This window comes from Medicago sativa, chromosome 4 (genome assembly GCF_051527215.1).
Source record: "Medicago sativa cultivar Bolivia chromosome 4, Bolivia_mono, whole genome shotgun sequence".
NCBI lineage: Eukaryota > Viridiplantae > Streptophyta > Magnoliopsida > Fabales > Fabaceae > Medicago > Medicago sativa.
The window spans coordinates 100,424,596-100,443,844 of NC_140752.1; the positions used below are offsets into that span (position 1 = coordinate 100,424,596).

Here is a 19,249-nt window from a genome sequence, read left to right on the forward strand (position 1 = left end):
TGTCCTATTTATGCAAAATCTAAAGAATATTTTCGGTTAGGTAATTACTAATTTCTTTCTTTTGCTCCTCATTGCTTCCTTGAGTTTATGATCAATTGCCACTTTTCCAAATAATATTGGGAGGATATGTGTGAGTTCATCCAAACACCAAGTGGAATAAGCGCAGTGTTCTAAAAAAAAAAAAAAAATTGTAAAACCAGGTGTTAGTGCAACATATCTCAATCTGAATCGCATAGAGTAGTGGAGACAACAATAATTGAGCAGTTTTATTGGTTTCATAGACAATGTCTCCCTTAAAAAGAGAAATGATATTTGTACAATCATTTTCTAACAATTTTTTGATAACTTTCTCTCTTATACTCACATCATGTTTTTATTCTCTCTCTTCCTTTTTCTCTCTCTATTGTTTTTGACCAATCAAATGAAAGAAAAACAAAGTTGTCAATAAAGTTGTTCTAAAGAGTTGTACAAATATCACTCCTCCTTAAAAAAAATGTTACCTAAAATGTAGTAGTTGTAATATAATACTTTGTATTTGGTTTGAATAATTCTATGAACATAACAATGATTGAGTGTGAAATCTAAATATAAATACTTTGTATTATGGCTTGTTCGGTAAAAAAAAAAAACGTTTTTAGTCCCTATAAAATTGAGGTCTTTTAAATACTTTGTATTATGGCTTTGTTTTATGTTAAAAAATTCTAAATTTTAGTAATTGAACCTTTCATAGTGTTCTAAACTTGTCTCAAAAAAATTGTTCAAAAATTTAAGAGTTTAAGGATAATTAAACAAATTTTGGTTGAGCTGGGACTAAAATTAGAAGTAATTTTTTTTGTAGGACTAAAAAAACTATTAAAATTAAGTAAAGACTAAACTTAGAAGTTTCCAATTTTACAGGGACCAAAAACATATTTAACCCAAAAAATATAGATAGGTCATAAACTACCTTCTAATCTTATCAAGAGAAAAAACTACCTTCTAATCATATAGTTACAAGCGATGTGATTGAATGTATAGTATTAGTAAAATTAACGATTAATCTAGTTTATAAATATTTTTTTGGTGGTAATCTAGTTTATAAATATGAAATAACATAGCAAATATATATCAATTTAATATTTAAGTTTTTCAATCGAGATAACAAAATCCAAGTTGAAAAATAAATATATAAGCTTTAAACTACTTGAATTAATTTATCCAAACATATTTTATACTTTTTGTTAAACAAGATATTACCGATTGATTTTTTTTTTGTGTGAATTGAATATCATCTACTTTCAATTGCAAAAATTAATCTCTTAAGTCGAGTAGAACCACGGTAGATGGTAGGGAAAACTATGCTTATTAAATTTTTAAGCTATGTAGTTTAACTTTTTTTTTTGTGATTAACTTTTTTTTTATGATCATCTTTATGCTTCATGTTAGTAAAACATAAATTATATGTGTATATTTCTGTGTGTGTGTGTGACATAAGTGATTTCATTATTCACCCTTTTTGGTGATCTAAATCAAATTTGCCTTCTCTAATCTTTATACAAAGACCATTTTACCCTTGTGGCACTTGTTTTAAGTTGTCTTCTATCCTCTGTTCTTTTCACTGTCCCAACATCTCTCTCTCTCTCTCTCTCTCTCACTATAAAGTCAAGTAAAAACCCTCTCTTCTTTCTCTCTCTAGAAAGAGTCGCACTCTAAACCCACACGAATCAATCAATGGCTTCTTCACTCTCTCTCTTACGCCAAAACACCTTTCTCTCCGCCACCCTCCCAACTACCCGACCCAAACCCAATTATGCATCCGCTCCGGGTCGGGTCCGAATGTCCCTCCAAGAAAACGCACCCACCATCGCCGTCGTTGGAGTCACCGGCGCCGTCGGCCAAGAGTTTCTCTCCGTCCTCTCCGACCGCGACTTCCCATACAGCTCCATCAAAATGCTCGCATCAAAGCGCTCCGCCGGCCGCCGCATGACCTTCGAAGATAAAGAGTACGTGGTGGAGGAGCTGACGGCGGAGAGTTTCGACGGCGTCGACATTGCTCTCTTCAGCGCAGGTGGGTCAATCAGTAAAGAGTTTGGTCCAATTGCGGTGAATCGTGGAACCATAGTTGTTGATAATAGCTCTGCTTTTCGAATGGATGAGAATGTTCCGTTGGTGATACCTGAAGTGAATCCAGAAGCAATGGAGAAGATTAAGTTTGGAATGGGAAAAGGTGCTCTCATTGCTAATCCTAATTGTTCTACTATTATTTGTTTAATGGCTGCTACCCCTCTTCATCGACATGCCAAGGTTCGTTCTTTTTCGCTTGATTTCGTTACTTATTCTTGAATTCAATCAATTGTCTTATTGAAAAATGGTATTTTTCATGTTTACAATTTGTCAATTTATGTAGAGCGTGTTTGGTTAGCTGACATAAAATGATTTTGAATTATTTCACTTTGTAAAATTGATTCTGGCTGAAAGTGAGTTTGATGATTTACTATTTATGTTTGGATATGCATGTAAATCTGAGGCTAGAAATCAATTCTAGAGGCAAAAACTTGGTTACTACGGTAGAATATTCACGTGGTATTTTCTGTTCTAGCTTCAACTCAGAATCAATTCTAAAGAGTAAATATATTCTATTCAGGGACATCCAAACATTTCAAAATCAATTTTGCACACCTGAAATCAGTTTTGCCTCATATATAAGTGAAATTAAACTTACACTTATGGTGTATAGTGTTTGATGGGGGTAGGGTTTAGGTGCCATTTTTTAGTGTGATTTATTAGTTTGTGTGCTTTGTATGGTTTATTTACTCTCTTTGTTTGATTTGATAAATGCTACAGGTGTTGCGTATGGTTGTTAGTACCTATCAGGCGGCTAGTGGAGCTGGTGCTGCTGCAATGGAAGAGCTTGAGCTGCAGACTCGAGAGGTTTGATCTATCTCATATTCTAGTATTGGGAACTTATGTGAGGAAAAACTGGTTTGCTAGTCTTTGATCTCAAATTGAAGGTTTTGTTTTTTGACTTTTAAGGTATTGGAAGGAAAACCACCAACATGTAAAATATTTAACCGACAGGTATGTTATGCTCTTTGTGCATCTCTAATGATTTTGAAGTTCAGGAACTGCTTTCTGATGAATTTTCTGTTTTGCAGTATGCTTTTAATTTGTTCTCACACAATGCATCTGTTCTTTCGAACGGATATAATGAAGAAGAAATGAAACTGGTCAAGGAGACAAGGAAAATTTGGGTAAGTCGTCTTGTTTATTGTTTTTATTTTTATTTTTATCACATTATGACATTCTTTGTAACTTATTTCACTGTACTTTTTTTCCTTTCAGAATGACAAGGATGTCAAAGTAACTGCTACATGTATACGAGTACCCGTCATGCGGGCTCATGCAGAGAGTGTGAATCTTCAATTCGAGAGACCCCTTGATGAGGTAACTATTACTAATTTAATTTGTCTTTATGTTGTTGTAGCTGAAAAATTGCATGCCTTTTCATTTGAAAAACAAAGGATGCTATTGTATTCCAAATCCAGTACATCTGGCTCACAACTGATTTATTCCATTTTTAAAAATATTTAATTTATATCGGACTCGGTAATATTTCCCCCTCCAAAAATGAGGCAAAGAAAATGTGTGTTCTTTGGTATCTGATGGTTTGGATTGGGATTCAAATTGGTACAATACGTGCTCATAAAATTTATTGAATACTCATTTAGTTAAGTTGAGGGTTAACTGTTTGAATTCCATTATTGAAGTTTGTTGATGAGGTCAGTTATATTTAGTTCCTTTGTATTAACTTCGTGTTTCTTGTATGGTTGACTAAGGAGGGTTGGTTTCAGAATCTCAAGATAAAGGGCTTTTGATATAGGGTGATTATAAGGGAAATCAACAAATTAGTTGTGACATATTGCGTGTTGCTAGAATTAGTTTTAGGGCTAAGTGGTCATTTATATTTAGTTCCTTTGTATTAACTTCGTGTTTCTTGTATGGTTGACTAAGGAGGGTTGGTTTCAGAATCTCAAGATAAAGGGCTTTTGATATAGGGTGATTATAAGGGAAATCAACAAATTAGTTGTGACATATTGTGTGTTGCTAAAATTAGTTTTAGGGCTAAGTGATGTTTCACTTGTCATCATGCATAAGTTATGCAGGATTTCTAAGGCTTTATCTGCATTATATTCAGGCTTTATCATATATGTATAAACAATTCTCCTCACAAGTCTTTTTTGATTAAGTAACAAATTCAGGCATGTCAACAAATTTGAAAAACGCAGTGCATATAATATTTCTTTATTTATATATTTATAGTTTTAGCGTATACTGCTGGTGTGTGTTTATGTTGATTGAGTATGGAATGGTGGCTCCTATAGTCCTATACAATTTTAAGTTTTGGCGTATACTGCTGGTGTGTGTTTATAGTTGTAACATTTCTGTGTATTTCATGTTTGAATATGGAATGGTGGCCCCTATAGGCCTATACAATTTTAAGCAGGGTCCTGTTTTTTCATGTCATGCCCACATTCATATGGTCATGTAGGACAAGGAAATACATTTTTAGTGGAAACAATCATGCTAAAGTTAAGATCTCACATCTGAATTTCTTTGGTTTTAATATCCTCAGGACACTGCAAGAGATATTTTGAAGAATGCTCCGGGTGTAGTGGTTATTGATGACCGTGAATCCAATAATTTTCCTACTCCATTGGAAGTGTCAAATAAGGACGATGTTGCTGTTGGCAGGATTCGCCGTGACCTATCTCAGGATGGGAATCAAGGGTAATTTATTCTGTGGCAATATATTATCAGTTTTCAATTAGTTTTACACTTATTCATAATCATTTTACATGAATATGTATACACGCAGGTTGGACATTTTTATATGTGGGGACCAAATTCGCAAGGGAGCTGCACTTAACGCAATCCAGATCGCCGAGTTGTTGCTATGAGTTCTAATATGTCAAGGTTTCGCTGAGTTGGTACCTCCAAGTTACTTTTGAATCAGTTTTGTATCTCCTAGTTGGAAGTGGTAGTTCTTTGGTTTTGTAAGGTTTAGCTAGTCAGAGGAATTTTTCAAGGATGTGATAATACACTCACTAGCTTGAACACATTTTTGTCATGGCCTTGATTATTTGCACACTTTCTGTAATCCGCTCCTGTGGAATGAATAACAAGCATTGGTTATGGCATGAAAATATCACCCAATACATTCTCCTTGATCTCAGGAGTGAGAATATATGAATTCAGCCCTTCTAAAGTGAGTAATTCTTTTTGGAGAGTAATATCAACAATTAATCAATAAATCAAAGATAGATATTGTATGTACTTCAAAACAAATTACGAGTTTGGAATCAATATTCAGGAGTCACGGTGGTAAAGCTTCAATTGTAACTTGACATTCCACACCCTCCAATCTTTCTTTCACCTTTCCATTTTCTAAGAACAATAAACTGAAGAACACATTTTGGCGCAAACTCACTCAGAATAATTGCCTCTTGTTGGTCTGGAAGGTGCAGAGGAAAAAAAACAACGACCATACATAATTGCAGTACACGATGCACAATCCAAATGATTCATTTAAACATAGTACCCTCGTGGTACTTGCTGCTAACCTTTACAAAAACTTCCTAAAAACACGTGAAAATGACACTTTTGCCCCTAACGGTACCGAAATCCGGCGGTAGTTAACTACCGCTGCATACCAACACAACTTAAAAAAAAAAAAAAAAACTTCAGCGGTAGTTAACTACCGTGGAGCATCAAATTTGTTTTTTGATTATTATGACAGAGCTTCCTCATCTTTGAACTATTTTCTCTCAGCAGCAGAAGCACATGAAGAAGAAAAAGAAGAAGGAAAAGAAGATGGAGAATATGCGGCTAATAAAGCTGTAGCATTCCACTCATGGTTCCTAACAAGTTCTGAAAATAAAAGTATCAGTGAAGCCATTTTGCAATTCAATTTCAAGATTAGTATAGCAGTTAATTTTAAATAAAGTTGATGGTGAAGAAGGAAAATTTCAAAAGTTATATATAGAGAGAATGAATGAATATGAGTTTAGTATAAAGTGGTCAAAGATTCTGTGTTCTCTGTTAGCTAGATCAGTTGTTTGGTTTCTATTATATTGTAGCGGTCGCCGCTGATTTTTTCTATACTTTTTTTTAAGTAGGGTTGGTATCAGCGGCAGTTAACTACCGTTGGGGGCAAAAATGTCATTTCTGTGTTTTTAGGAAGTTTTGTATGTCAAAAAAGCAATTTATGGTGTGAATGACACCAAATTTCAACAGTAGAGCAATTTCTCTGCTAGGGTTTTTTTAAGATGGAAAAGAAGAGAATAGCAGCTTCCATGGCGGAGGTAGATTGGTCTGAACTTCCAAATGATCTTGTCAATCTGATATCGCAACTATTCGATAAAGATCTCGATCTCATTAGCTTTCGATCGGTTTGTTCCATGTGGCGCCGATCTTCCATCTCAAATCACCACCATCAGATTTTACCCTTCAAATTACCACGTTTTACCATGAAATCCCTCTCTAAACACATCCTCTTCCTCATCAAACCACCACCACCACAACAAGAACGAGAAATCCCCCTCCGTCCTTGGTTGATTAGGATTACCAAAAACTCACGCGGTGAAACACAACTCTTCCACCCACTTCGCCCACAATTCTCACCTTCTCCTTATGACTTCCCTTACGTGCTTGACTTCAACAAATTTGCTGACGTCGTGCATTTGGGAACCAACTTCATCATTGACAGTAACGAAGAAGAACTGACCATTTCACAAGGGTCTGATATCCGCCATCGCAGGATGGTACATTATCAAAGGGAGCTGCTGAGAAAAAGGGAGAAGCTGAGAAAAAAGGGAGTGAGAATAAATATGGGGCGAAGAAAGGTTGTTGCTGTCTCATGCCATGGAAATAAACCTCTTGCTCTCGGCAGGTTGAGCTATGAAGGCAATCTGGTACTGTGCCATTGCCACAAAAACAAAAAGTGTTGGAAGGTAATCCCCTGCATGCCAAAATACTTTGTAGACATCTGCGTGTTTAAAGACCGGTTTTATGCCGTCAATAAAATTGGTCGGACAGTTGCTTTTGGAGCTGACTGTAGTGTCAAACTAGTGGCTGAATATGTGGATGGAGGAGAAATGAAATTCCTGGTAGAGTGAAGGTGAGTTGTTGCTAGTGAACATCTATGACACTCATCGTTTTGGGTTCCCGGGTGAAGATGGTCTAAGGCTTGATGTGTTCACGCTTGATGAGAAGGAGAAGAAATGGGTCAAGTTGATGAGTTTAGGAGATAGAATTTTGTTCTTGGGGAATGAATATTCATTTTCTACTACTGCTTCGGATTTGTCTGTTGCCAAAGGGAATTGTGTCATCTTCATTGATGACGCCTTCAACTATTTTGATGATATGCGTTGTGGGATGTGTATTTTTCACTTGGATCAACACAAACTTTTCCCTTTGTCTGATTATCCTGATTACTCCAACTTGTTCTGGCCACCTCCGGACTGGATCATTAAAATGCTGCAGCATTCTTAAAAAGATTATCTTATCTTGGTATTTTGTTTCAATTCCTAGTACTGTTCATGTTTTATACATTATTAATATTTTGTTTTAATTCCTAGACTTGTTTAATCTTTTACTACTATATATATCCCGACAATATGACAGTGATTGCCAAAAGTGTTCTCTTTCCTAGAAGACTTGGTATTTTTTATTTCTTTTCAATTCCCAGAAGACTTGTATTGCTCTTGTTTGCTACATTATAAATAGTTTTACTTGGTGATAATTGATTCTCACTTTTCCTATGTGTGATTTTTTTCAATGAATCTTCTAACACTTTCTTCTCTACTAGGCAATGAAAATACAAAGCTGAGTTGTCTATTCTTTTTCGTTGTATCATAATTTGAATGAAAGGATCGTGTGCATTGGTTTATTAAATTGCTCATACTATGTTAGTAAATAACTAAGTATATATGGTTTATGGCTTTTGTTCTTTGTTACTTTATTACTGTTATGGCTTTCTTATCTTTAATAGTAGCATTGCTTTCTTTTATCTTAGTTAAAAGCTACTCTAGAAAAAACTCCATCTCTAGATGCCTTAGCAGAAATGTTCCAAGCATCGTTGATTAAGATTTTTCAAAATTATGGTATTCTCAATGTAACTCTTCCAGTTAAGGGTAGCACTATTCTTGTCCCACCACATTAGGGTATTGACAAAAGCTGTTGGTTATATTGCAAAAGCTACAAAACCAATTGTGTTAAACCAACATCTTTTACTTAGTCATAGCAAAATTTTACTGAAAGAATGAGGAGCCAATAATGCAGAAAATCATTTTGTACCAAACAAAAAACTTGATTATACAAGTATGCTAATTTTTGAGTTAGACACATACCTCTCAAAAGGGCTCAGTTTAATCAGGTAAACATAACTTATCATGGTAGTAAAAAGATGTTTCCCCGACAGCGTAATTTGTCCCAACATTTGAAAAATATTAATTTCTTCTATCCCTGATGAAACATCAATCCGGCCAAAATATATTGTTGAGGTAATTATTAGGAATATTAAATAGTTATATAATTAACCAATATTTACATAATATTAATTATACTTTTGGAGCGGGGAGAAGATTATAATATTAAATAGTTATTATAATATTTGAAATTTAGGTAGGTTTGAGCAAGCAATCCTAAACTATGTGTGTGCCTAATATTAATTATACTTTTGGAGCGGGGAGAAGATTGACTTTAAATAATAACAAAGTAGAATAACAGCATAAGAAATTACTATATATGATGTAGATTGCTAAAAAAACAAGTTTAAAGTCCTAATGGAAATAAGAAGATTTTGAAAGTCACTTTTGAAACAAACTGCAAGGGAAGGAAGCAGAGTCAGAAAGAAAATAAAAATGAAGCTTTTGTAGATGGATGAATGTTATGGCAACCATGATGTGCTCTGTGAGGGTTAGGCGACAACGATCTCTCTTTCCTTTTCTCAAACCTTTTCCTGTTTTTTTTTTTTTTTTGTGTGGTGGCCGAGTTTGAACCCTGACCTACACTGTCCTTACCACTGAGTTAAGCCCACGAAACAAACCTTTCCCAGTTTTTTCGTTCTCATGTTTTGTTTTATTCATTTATTTTTATTTAGGGTCCGTTTGGTTCGAGAGTTTTGGAGGGGAGGGGAGATGTTTAATTTGAAGTTTTGGTTCAATTTTTAGAAGGGGAGGGGAGAGGAGCAAATTTTATTGCACGGTCAAAATTATCATTGTAACAACATTTATTATTATTATTATGTTATATTATCCTTGAAACAACTATTACTATTATTAGGTTATAGGTGATATTATCTTGTAACAACTTTTATTTCATATTATTAACAATTTTTTCTTGTAACAACTTTTATTTCATATTATTAACAATTTTTCCTTGAAACAACTTTTATTAATCCTTGTAACAACCCTATTACTAATTCATTATTTCATCGTCTACATCATATTGTTATCAATTGCATAGTTATTATTTCGTTACTTTATTATCCTTTATTTCGTTACTTTATTATCCTTATTTAATTAATTTTAAGGGTAAAACAGCAAAATAATTTTAAAATCTCCCCTCCTAATTCTCGAACCAAACAGACCCTTAAGCTGAGTCATAATATTTTGCTACATAGGCATGTGTCAAAAGGGGGGAGGGATTGCAGAGGTGTCTACGAAACATTTGCGAAAGAAAAAAAAGGCCCACTTAAAAGCGTTTAAATATTTGGTGTGAATGACACCGAATTTCAACAGTGGAGCAGTTTCTCTGCTAGGGTTTTTTTGAATTTTGACTATGGAAAAGAAAAGAATAGCAGCTTCCATGGCAGAGGTAGATTGGTCTGAACTTCCAACTGATCTTGTCAATCTGATATCGCAACTATTCGATAAAGATCTCGATCTCATTCGCTTTCGATCGGTTTGTTCCATGTGGCGCCGATCTTCCATCTCAAATCACCACCATCAGATTTTACCCTTCAAATTACCAAGTTTTTCCACGAGATCCCTCTCTAAACACGTCATCTTCCTCATCAAACCACCACCAGCACAACAACAAGAAGAACAAAAAATCCCCCTCCATCCTTGGTTGATTAGAATTACCAAAAACTCACGCGGAGAAACACAACTCTTCCACCCACTCCGTCCACAATTCTCGCCTTCTCCTTATGACTTCCCTTACGTGCTTGACTTCAACAAATTGTCTGACGTCGTGCATTTAGGAACCAACTTTATCATTGACAGTAGCAACAAAGAACGGACCATACCGACCATTTCACAAGGGTCTGATACCCGCCATCTCATGTTGTTACATCAACAAAAGGAGCTGTTTAGAATAAGGGAGAAGCTGAGAAAAAAGGTGCGAAGAAAGGTTGCTGCTGTCACATGCCATGGAAATAAACCTCTTGCTCTCTGTGAATTGAACAGTAATGGACATCCGACCCTATTTCATAGCCGCAAGAAACATTGGGAACTGATGCCCCGCATGTCAACACACTTTGTAGACATATGTGTTTTTAAAGAGCGGATTTATATAGTCAATAAAATTGGTCGGACATTTGCTTATGGAGCAGCGGACTTTAGTGTGCAACAGGTGGCTAAACATGTGGATGGAGGGGACATGAAATTCCTGGTAGAGAGTGAAGGTGAGTTGTTGCTAGTGGACATCTATGACTTTCATGGATTTGGGTTCCCGGGTGAGGATGGTCTAAGGCTTGATGTGTTCACGCTCAATGAGAAGCATAAGAAATGGGTAAAGTTGACGAGTTTAGGGAATAGAATTTTGTTCTTGGGGAATGAATATTCATTTTCTACTACTGCTTCGGATTTGTCTGTTGCCAAAGGGAATTGTGTAATCTTCACTTGTGAAGCCTTCAACTATTTTGACAATATGCTTTGTGGGATGTGTGTTTTTCACTTGGATCAACGCAGACTTTCTCCTTTGTCCGATTATCCTGATTACTCCAACTTGTTCTGGCCACCTCCGGACTGGATCGTTAAAATGCTGCAGCATTCATAAAAAGATTATCTTATCTTGGTATTTTGTTTCAATTCCTAGTACTATTCTTGTTGATACATTATTAATATTTTGTTTCAATTCCTAGACTTTGTTTAATCTTTTACTACTATTTATGTCCTGACAATATGACAGTTGCCAAAAGTGTTCTCTTTCCTAGAAGACTTGATATTTTTTTCTTTTCAATTCCTTTAATTGCTCTTGTTTAATACATTATAAAGAGTTTTACTTGGTAATTACCAAGTGATTCTTGTTTCTCACTCCTCATATGTGTGATTTTTTTCAATGAATCTTCTATCACTTTCTTCAACACTTGGCAATGAAAAAACAAAGCTGAGTTGTGTATTCTTTTTCGTTGTATCATAATTTGAATGAAAGGGATCCTGTGCATTGGTTTATTAAATTGCTCATACTATGTTAGTAAATAACCAAGTTATATATGGTTTATGGCTTTTGTTCATTTTTACTTTGTTACTGTTGTTGCTTTCTTATTTTGAATAGTATCATCACTTTCTTTTTTCTTAATTAAAAGCTACTCCAAAAAAAACTCCACTTCTAGATCCTTAGCAGAAATGTTCCAAGCAATGTTGATTTAGATTTTTCAAAATTATGGTATTCTCAATGTAACTCTTCCATTTAAGGGTAACACTATTCTTGTCCCGCCACATTCGGGCATTGACAAATGCTGTCAGTTCTATCGCAAAAGCTACAAAACCAATTGTATTAAACCAACATCTTTTACTTAGTCATAGCAACAAATTTTTACTGAAAGAATGAATAGCCAATAATGCAGAAGGTCATTTTGTACCAAACAAAAAACTTGATTATACAATATGCTAATTTTTGAGTTAGACATATACCTCTCACAAGGGATCAGTTTAATCAGGTAAACTTAACTTATCATGGTACTAAAAAGATGTTTCCCCGACAGGGTAACTTGTCCCAACATTTGAAAAATATTAATTTCTTCTATCCCTGATGAAACATCAATCCGGCCAAAATATATTGTTGAGGTAATTATTAGAAATATTAAATAGTTATATAATGGCTTAAATATGTAAAAGGTCCTAGTAAGTTGGCCTGTTTTTGCTTTTAGTCCCTGTATCTTTTTTTGTTGCAAAACAGCCCTTGTATCTTGTTAACTTTTTGGAATTGGTCCCTAACGTCATCTTCGGTTAAAAAATGTTGTGCTGGCTAACGAAGGCATACGTGTCACTTGCTGAGTTGGCAAAACATGCTTATGTGGCATGAGAGATGATAAGTGGTGGTTATTAGAGGGACTAAAACCAAAAACAAATATTTACATAGGGATGAAATTAAAAAACGTAATCATCGAATTTTGAAATTTAAAAACCAATCTTTCCACCTTCTTCCTCTCTCTGTTCTTTCTTTCTTCTTCATACCTTCCCTGCCCAATCCTTCATACATTGCGCCCTAAAAGTAAAAACCCACTTCCTTCAAACAATGTCTTCTCCACCCTCAACTGTGAATCCAGTTTCAACTCCTCTCTTTCTTCTGATGACCAACTGTAGTTCTTGAATGTTTTCCTTTGATAGTGAAAGGCAACCTTTGGTTGTGCTGCAGATATCCGATATTCTAAGAGACCTTTCTAGTATGTCATCAACACATTTTTCATTGCACTTTTGTGCTAAGGCTTGTTGTTCAATTGGAAATTGAAGGAACTTATCGATGCAGTCAAGCAAATCCTGCATGCCATTAAGTTTGTTGCATACCAAAGATGATGAAGCTGAAAAGTCACCTACAGAACTCTTCAATCTTTGCAATTTGTTCTCAAATTGTGATATAAGAGGGTGAGGTGGAGGGGTAAGCTGTTGCTGCGAATATGCAGAGAGCTCTTTATATTTGTTTCTATGACTGCCATTGTTTTCTTAGAGAAAAGAAGCTTAGTGTTTGGATTTTTCATTTCATATATAGCAAAAGAAGTAACCAATTATGGGAGACAAGAAGAATATTTATGTTCCTCGAATGTCACCTGTCTGTACGCAATTATATCATCTTGATTTGGATCTTAGCTACCTCACCATTATTTGTTAATGTTCCTCATGCATGATGCTTCCAACTCATACCTGAATATTTTACTTGATAATCGTATTGGTTGTTACAAAATGACATCTTTACAATATAATGTCAGCCAACATTAGGACATTGGGGAAGGGAAGTCTGAATCTTCAGCTACTTCTCAGTTGCGAGGTTTATGCAGTGTCCCCAGCTAGACACCAATGAATTTATGCTACTATTCTATATATTGTTAGTTCTCTTTTTTCATTAACAGATGAGAAAGTAATTGATGCATACATTGTTTGATGAGAAAGTTTATGACATGTCCATAAGGGTTTATGCTATCTTTAGACTTTAATTGCCTCTCGTTAACCACTCAAGCCCCAACTACTTAATTAAGCAGAATCGAACATAAAGGAAACAAAAATAAAGAAGCGAAGACAAATTAAAGATCTCACTTGTATGATCTTTCTAATGTTGTTTGAGAATCTTTGCAGCACCAAGTAGCATGGTAACATGAGCATCATCACCACACGCATGCATCTTTTCAATTATGGATAACCCAATTCTGGATTCTCATGAATCTTCCTTCTGATATTGATCATCCAATCATAAACCTTAGGACTCTTGGCATTGTCTAGAAAATTGTTGAATGAGGAATTATGCTTTGACAATGACAAAATTTGTGTTGCAGCAAAGACATGTAATATGATGATAAATAAATGGTAACATATGAATTTGAAGGAAAAAGACATGGTTTGTTTTGGTGAGGCTGAAATTGCATATGAATAAATTGGGGTTGGAGATGAAGAAGAAAAAATAGAGGGATGACGAAGGTCTAGTTTTTAAATTTTAAATTTTGATGTTTACGTTTTTTCAATTTCATCCCTCTGCAATTTTGCGTTTTTGGTTTTGGTACCTCAAATCTAGTCACTTATCATCTCTCATGCGACATAAGCGTGTTTTGTCAATTCAGCAAGTGACATGTGTGCCCCTGTTAGCCAGCACAATTTTTTTTTAACGAAAATTGACGTTAGGGGACCAATTCCAAAAAGTTAACAAAATACAAAGGATGTTTCGCAACAAAAATAGATACAGGAACTAAAAGCAAAAACACGCCAACTATTTAAGCCTTACATAATTAACCAATATGTGAGATCAATGTTGAGCATATGAAACCATGTGCTGAGTTGACAAACTCAGCTCAGAGAGTCATTGTGCTGCTTGCAAGATTTTGAGAAGATTGGTGATAAATGTGTTTTGGCACCTTATTTCTCTCTCGCTGAACCCGCCAAGTTTACTATTTCCAAGAGTCTTTGGTTCTAACAGCATCATCAAGTTCATACGGGTGGTAATTATAGGACCAAGGCTAGCAATTATAAATCATTAAACTTGTTTTTTTTCTCTTCTAGTAAGGCAAGTTCCCTGTCACATAATTTCGCTCAGAATGGAAACCACAACAACAAAAGTCTTATTCCCCACTAAGTTGGATCAGCAACAAATTACTAGATAATGTTCTATTGTAAACCATTTTTCCTAATAGTTTGTCTTATATATCTGATCTACTCTCGTTACTACAAAAACTATAGGTCTTTTGTCTAGATTTCCAAACCACCTAAGCCTATTTTCCATCATCTTTATAATGTTGTCATTTCTATCTCATCTAGTCTTACCACACCTCCAATGCAACATCCTTATCTATGTCGTGCATATTTTATTATTTTGTTGGTTATTAATCGTCCAACACTCCATTCCGTACAACATCGCAGGTCTTAGTTGAAAGAAATTTTCCCTTCAACTAAGTGGTATTTCCGTATCACATAAAACACTTGATGCTCGGAACAGGATTCCCTGCTGTAACAGCAGAGTGCTGTAATCAATTACAGCAGTACGATCATGATTGAACGGTCATGATTGTTTTAACTAGAAACACACAGCTTTCAATCTCAACCGTTTGATCTGAGATGAACAGCTGAGATTGGAAACTCTGTAACTGTGGCCTTTTTCCACAGCAGGGAAACCTGATTCTGAAAGAGAGAATAAAATTTTTAAACACCCTTATCAAATATTCACCATTATCATAACCAGCAAACAATACTAAACTACTTATACTTTTGGAGCGGGGAGAAGATTGAGCTTAAATAATAAGGAAGGAGAGTAACAACATATTAGTCGCATGTAAAAGTTAAACTATTCCAGAGTCGAACCATTTCATACATCATCACTACATGTACATAATTGAAAAATAGATCCGCAAATTTGTTTGATCTTGTTCTGAAGCATCGACACCTAAATCAAGATCCTCCACCAATTTCTCCACGTTTCAATAAAATTTGGCTTTCAGTCTAAACCATATTTCATACCAATAATGCAAGAAAACAAAGCCAAAAATAAGAGCCCACTACTTCAACAGAGGGATGGAGATACTAGCTTATTTGGGGTTCCTAAGAACAATGATGACAGAATCTCCACGAAGGAACATTTTGCTGATGAAACGATCCTTGTTGACTGGCTGAGCCTTCTTCTTTCCTTTACCAGTCTTAGGCACCTGATACATACAAGCAGAACATTTAGCATATGCCACCAGCAGAAAAGTAAATTCAAATGTACCAAGTAGAGAAGTAATTTGCATAAACAAAATGTCGCATACCTCAGTCCACATTTCCCGGACATTTTCAAGAACCATATTGCAGTGTCTATCAAAAGCCCTGACACGGCCTAGAAGCTTTTTGTTGTTACGACAATTGATCAGAACCTGCATAAGTGTTTGTAAAATCAGCATCAAAAACATTCTGAGCACCGATCAAGAAGAACACACAGTACTATGAGTGTGTCGTATAAAAAAAATACCTGTGTGTTGTTTTTCACACTCATCATGAGTACAGATAGTGGACCAGTGTTGAATTCCTCTTCCTCATTCTTCCCGACAGCCTGTAACAATTGAGTATGTCAGCTTGACAAGATTATAAAGCATATTAAACTTTAAACAGCCATTTAACATTAAAGTCAAAGTGCAGTAAGAACCATTGTGACGCATGAAGAAAGAAAAAAGAAGACTGGACTTCAGGCCTCTGTTTTTAAAAAAAAAAAAAAATGGCAAAACTTAAATTCAATAAAGAAAAGTAGTGTTACTAAATGTAGAAACAAATTAGTATTTCATTTTTAAGAAACATAGCCACAACACAAAGCTGACTTTCAAAATTAACAGAACATTTTTTTTAGCAACATAAACTAAATTTTGAAATCATCATAAACTAAAAATCCTTTACCAAGTTATGTAATGATAAAACATAGATATGATGAAATCACAATTCTGAATCAGGCCAAAACAAATAGAGCATATTGAGTACTTAAATGTTTAGCTTGACTGTGAGTTTGACTAAATCATGCTGGCACTGCAATATTGTTGAAACTCCAAGTGTAGCTTCTGTTAAAATCAAGGTGACACCAAGATTCCGCCAAACTCAAGGTCAATCCAAATGTGCACTAAATAGAACATAACAGATATGCAATCCATATCAGGATCATAATGCAAAACTTGTGATAAAAAATATCATTAAAGAATAAGTAGCTTACATCTTCTTCCATTGGCCGGCTTCAAGAAGAAAAATCAAGAAAACAAAAAATGTTAGACAACTGAAAATTTAAAAATAATGATAATAATATATCTCAATTTCACAAAATAACCAGCAAGAGAATACATACCTCATTTTGGAAGAGTCTGTGGCAAGCAGTTACCAAATTCCTCTAATGAAGTTGAAACTGCAAAAAGTAATAACATAAATCAATCAGTTATTAAATGATAAAAGGTAACAAGAAAGCAATGAGCTGAAGGCTAAAATCTAAATTAAATTACAAAGGACAACAACTTCTTCAAAAAAAAATTACAAAGGACAACAATATCATACTGAAACAGAGATTTGGAAGCCATGGCACAAAGGAAGGGGAAATAATAAACAAGTATGCCTCTTCAGTTCAGGTCTCCATGAAATTTCCGCATGTTAAACTCAGAAGAACGAAAGTTATAATTTGATCATCCTCAGAGGCTATACTCAAGCGGGGTTTTCAAGGCATGATAGATTTCAAAAGACAGAACATATATAACAGATAGTAAATCTAGAAGTGCCAAAAAAAGCCAATTGAAACAAGAAACCAAACAGCAACTGCTAAAATTTGATATATATTATGAAGTCCAACTATAAAATCATAATAAAAACACAAGAGAAGGAGGATATGACACTAGGGTAATGGGAAGGAAAAAAATAGAAAGCCTCTTCAGTTCAGGTCTCCATATAATTTCCGCATGGACAACTCGGAAGAACGAAAGTTATTTGTTTGATCATCATCAGAGGATTTTTGAATGGTGGTTTCAGGATAGCACAGACTTAACACGACATAACCTTAAACAAGACCTACTCGCATTAAAGCTTTGAGCAAACAAGAAACTATCATACCATAAAATCAATCTAAATTAAAAATCCTGAAAATCGTGAATAACAAATTAAACAAAAACATAATTGATTCATTAGCAAGCCTATTCAGTTCAGGTCTCCGTAAAATTGCAAAACAACAAAAAGATCATAGTAAAACATGGGATGTGAAAGCCATGGCAGAAAGGAAAGGAGAAGAAATACATTAACAAGCCTCTTCAGTTCAGGTCTCCATAAAATTTCTGCATGGACAACTCAGAAGAACGAAAGTTATTTGTTTGATCATCCTCAGAGGCTTTACATTTAAGTGGTGCTCCAAGGCAAGAATCACCAAAAGAGGAAATAGGAACAAAAATCAAGGCAACTGTGTGCTCAATTTCTACAATAAATCACAAAAAATAAAAATATTCTTCTTAGAATTTGTGGTTGGGCCTAACACAACCCCACAAAACTGGCTTGTGAGCTATGAAGCACGGATACGGACACGGACACCGGACACTGGCTAATAATTTTAAAAAATCGCATAATTAAGTGTAATTACAAGTGTTGGTGTCGGTGTCAGACACGACACGTGTCCGACACCGGGACACACCTAATACAAAGAGTGTCCGTGCTTCATAGCTTGTGAGGCATGGAGGATAGCCCCCGCTTATATAAACACATATTCAACACATATACAGGCCATCTCTCAACTAATGTGGGACTCCTGAACAATTCTAAAAAAAAAACACAAGAACAGGGATGGAAAACATAAGAAAGCCTCTTCAGTTCAGGTCTCCATATATTTTCCGCATGGAATACTCGGAAGAACGAAAGTTATTAGTTTAATCATCATCAGAGGCTTATTGAACTTATTGAATGGGGTTTGAAGGCCTAGACCAGCTAAAAACCTTGGAGCAAAAACACTAAATTAAAACATCAGAATATCATGACCTATGGAGTAAACAAAAGAATTAGCTTATCCTATAAGGGAAAATTCTTAACATAAACAACTAAAACAGCCAATACAATTAAAAGAAAATTGGAACAAGAAACCAAACAACAATCACAATAAAAAACGCAAAAAATGGAAAACATAAGCAAAGGCTATTCAGTTCAGGTCTCCATATAATTTCCGCATGGATTACTCAGAAGAACGAAAGTTATGTTGTTTTCATCATCCTCAAAGACTTTTTTTTTTTTCAGAAAATTGAAAATCAAAGATAACACAAGTGGAAGTAGCAATTCCTAATTTCAACAAAAATGAAATAAGTTTCGAAATTAAAAGGCATGAAGTTGAAGAAAATGGAAGCAACGTACCTCCAAGCAGAAGCAGAAGCAGATCTGAGATGAATGGAATTCGAGAACCGATTCGGATCTACTCTTTATACTGATGTTAAACCCTAGTTCAGTTATGTTCAAAGTTCTATCGCGTTATTCTTTGTTTTGTATGACAACGATGGATCAAAACCCTAGTTTACGGGTCAACAACGAGCCCATTCGCAGCCCAAAACCACTTTTATCCAACTCAGCCCCATTTTCGTTCATACCCCCACAAATAATATACTCACTCCTATCAGATTCCTAATTTAACTGTAACCATATTTTCAAAATTACATTTAAAACAAAAAAACAAGTAGCGACAATTATTCCTAATTAAAAAAAATACTCAATAAGTAACACAATAAGAACCAATAGAATAAAAATAATAGAAAATGTCTTCTTTTACAATTGCGGCGATGAAATCTAAAGACGTGACATCATAGACTCTGCTCAAATCTAAT

General features: G+C 34.9%; 3 protein-coding genes, 5 non-coding genes and 1 pseudogene across 9 annotated transcripts; 3 read left to right on the top strand and 6 right to left on the bottom strand.

Annotated features, from left to right (window-relative positions):
* The first annotated feature begins 1,596 nt into the window (after positions 1-1,596).
* LOC146934712 (semialdehyde dehydrogenase family protein) lies at positions 1,597-5,183 on the top strand. Its single transcript, XM_085706656.1, has 7 exons — positions 1,597-2,283; positions 2,824-2,910; positions 3,013-3,057; positions 3,135-3,230; positions 3,322-3,423; positions 4,613-4,767; positions 4,856-5,183. Exons 1-7 carry the CDS (start codon positions 1,711-1,713, stop codon positions 4,935-4,937), a joined length of 1,140 nt encoding a protein of 379 aa, XP_085562782.1. The 5' UTR covers positions 1,597-1,710; the 3' UTR covers positions 4,938-5,183.
* Positions 5,184-6,174: 991 nt separating this feature from the next.
* LOC146934713 (F-box protein SKIP23-like) lies at positions 6,175-7,692 on the top strand (annotated as a pseudogene).
* Positions 7,693-9,660: 1,968 nt separating this feature from the next.
* LOC146934714 (F-box protein SKIP23-like) lies at positions 9,661-11,327 on the top strand. The gene has a single exon (XM_085708444.1). It carries the CDS (start codon positions 9,820-9,822, stop codon positions 11,038-11,040), a length of 1,221 nt encoding a protein of 406 aa, XP_085564570.1. The 5' UTR covers positions 9,661-9,819; the 3' UTR covers positions 11,041-11,327.
* Positions 11,328-15,168: 3,841 nt separating this feature from the next.
* Positions 15,169-18,881, bottom strand: LOC146934715 (uncharacterized). 2 transcript variants are annotated; one of them, XM_085706642.1, is made up of 6 exons: positions 18,786-18,881; positions 16,762-16,818; positions 16,633-16,651; positions 15,907-15,987; positions 15,707-15,811; positions 15,169-15,604 (listed from the first exon to the last, which is right to left on the bottom strand). In XM_085706642.1, exons 2-6 carry the CDS (start codon positions 16,764-16,766, stop codon positions 15,488-15,490), a joined length of 327 nt encoding a protein of 108 aa, XP_085562768.1. In that variant the 5' UTR covers positions 16,767-16,818; positions 18,786-18,881; the 3' UTR covers positions 15,169-15,487. The 2 variants fall into 2 exon arrangements, with proteins under 2 accessions (XP_085562768.1, XP_085562769.1); XM_085706643.1 differs by having other exon boundaries at positions 17,691-18,881.
* LOC146934716 (small nucleolar RNA Z159/U59) lies at positions 17,021-17,103 on the bottom strand. The gene has a single exon (XR_015009265.1). It is a non-coding gene; the product is annotated as a small nucleolar RNA Z159/U59 (small nucleolar RNA).
* LOC146934717 (small nucleolar RNA Z159/U59) lies at positions 17,326-17,409 on the bottom strand. Its single transcript, XR_015009264.1, has one exon. It is a non-coding gene; the product is annotated as a small nucleolar RNA Z159/U59 (small nucleolar RNA).
* On the bottom strand, positions 17,699-17,782 carry LOC146934718 (small nucleolar RNA Z159/U59). Its single transcript, XR_015009266.1, has one exon. It is a non-coding gene; the product is annotated as a small nucleolar RNA Z159/U59 (small nucleolar RNA).
* On the bottom strand, positions 18,245-18,328 carry LOC146934719 (small nucleolar RNA Z159/U59). Its single transcript, XR_015009262.1, has one exon. It is a non-coding gene; the product is annotated as a small nucleolar RNA Z159/U59 (small nucleolar RNA).
* LOC146934720 (small nucleolar RNA Z159/U59) lies at positions 18,571-18,656 on the bottom strand. The gene has a single exon (XR_015009267.1). It is a non-coding gene; the product is annotated as a small nucleolar RNA Z159/U59 (small nucleolar RNA).
* Positions 18,882-19,249: the final 368 nt, after the last annotated feature.